The sequence below is a fragment of the Octodon degus genome, unplaced genomic scaffold, assembly GCF_000260255.1.
Source record: "Octodon degus isolate 3935 unplaced genomic scaffold, OctDeg1.0 scaffold00070, whole genome shotgun sequence".
In the NCBI taxonomy this organism is placed as follows: Eukaryota; Metazoa; Chordata; class Mammalia; order Rodentia; family Octodontidae; genus Octodon; species Octodon degus.
In genome coordinates this window covers 3,590,409-3,592,132 of record NW_004524646.1, presented here as the reverse complement: position 1 = coordinate 3,592,132, position 1,724 = coordinate 3,590,409, and the positions used below count along the sequence as shown (strand labels likewise).

At 38.5% G+C, this 1,724-nt stretch overlaps 1 protein-coding gene across 1 annotated transcript in view; it reads left to right on the top strand.

Moving 5' to 3' along the window:
• Positions 1-1,724, top strand: part of Catsperb (cation channel sperm associated auxiliary subunit beta) — a 167,206-nt gene that overhangs the window by 160,390 nt on the left and 5,092 nt on the right. Inside the window, exons 22-23 of the mRNA XM_023719627.1 lie at positions 424-534; positions 1,251-1,386. Coding sequence (XP_023575395.1) covers positions 424-534; positions 1,251-1,386 — 247 coding nt within the window. The remainder of the gene's footprint in view (positions 1-423; positions 535-1,250; positions 1,387-1,724) is intronic.

Here is a 1,724-nt window from a genome sequence, read left to right as displayed (position 1 = left end):
GATTTGGTAGCACATGCCTGTACTCCCAGCACTAGGGAAGCTGAGGCAGGAGGATCACTGCAAATGCAAGGCCACCCTGGGCTACAAAGTGAGCTCTAGGCCAGCCTGAACCACATAGTAAACCCTGTCAAGAAAAAAAAATAAAAACAAAAAAAACTCAGAACTGTTGTACTTTTCTCTTATTTTATTTTAACTACTTTTTGCAGTGCGAGGTATCAAACCTGGGACTTTGTCCACGCTAGGGAAGTACTCTACCACTGAGCTGCACTCCAGCCCCTGCTATTTTTATTATTAGTGGATTTCCTTCCTTTTAACTCACCAGGAGTATTATTTATTCAGGGAAAAAATATGCTGAACATCTACTCATTTCTCAGAAATCTTGCAACACAAAAAAGCAAATCAATCTGTTACTTCTGTTTGCAGGAAACTGGTAAATACAAACAATGTGTCAATGCTTCCACTCGAGAACAGTGTAACTGCACAAATGAGCAGAAATTGTCACATGCTGTTGCTTTCTCAGACTGCAAAGAAAATGTAAGCTGTTTTCAATTATCTGAACTCAGAGTACTTTGATATTAGTGCAAGTTGGAAATGTGCCTTTTGGTTAAACATGAAAACTCAGACATGGGAATAATGTCTGACACAGGACTAACTATAACACGGAGCTAAAAGGATCTGGATTTAAGTGTGCCTGGATGAGTTCATTAAATTTACCTGTAAAACTTAATAGAAATACCTGTACCACTTTGCATTTCACAAAGGAACACACGTAGCACTTGGGAGGTTGAGACAAGAGGGTCACCATGAGTGCTAGGCTGCATAGTAAGACTGTCTCAAAAAGAAAATAAGCACTGAAGCTGAATTTGAATACTGAATCCAGAGCCTGCGTTGGCGACCAAGCCTAAAAGATAATGGCTGGCGGGGGTGAGGCACAATTCACTCTGGGCCTCAGGGGATATGGTTTCGCAAAGACAGAGAAAAAATATAAATGACATGAGAGTAAATGCCAGTGAAAAGGTCAGTCAAAAACTAAGAATTTCATCACCACAGTGTTTGTATAATGCCTTGGGGGTTCCCATGGCTTTTGCTGTAAGCAGGCTTTCTCAGGACTCAGATGCGGAAAGCCTAAAACACAGTTTTCACTTAAAATAGCCAAAGTATTAAGAATATGTCTATTCATTCCTGACCAGGAAGTGACATTACCATTGAATTCTCTGAACTGATAAACACTCTTGGAATTTGTATCTTAGGTTCCTCGTTTTAAGTTTCCAGTTGCACAATATCCAATTTCTTTGGAAATTTTCAGTGACAACAAGTTTGTTCCAGTGAAGTCTCCATATCTGGTTACTATGACTGAAGTGAATATGAGGAAAAACTGGCAACTAAGTATGGTTTGCTGTCTTTTATAATTATTTTATCTCACAAGTAATATTATTAGCCTTTGTTTACAAAGATCAGTGGTTTACACAGTATAAGCTGGTTGGAAAAAGCTTCCTGTTATTGCCATGTTGCTGTTTAATTCTGTTGTCTCCACTTAAATCCTCATAACTTCCAGGATCCTGGATCCTACAACAAAAAGTATTTTAAGAACTTTAATTGCAAAAAAAAAAAAAAAAAGAAAGAAAGTCGTTTTGTAAATTAGTAATGATTGATTGAAGTTGTGCTAAATGCAGGTCTGGGATCTCACTTCGTTGTTCTTTTCCTGGGGTTTAAACCCAAGGGCC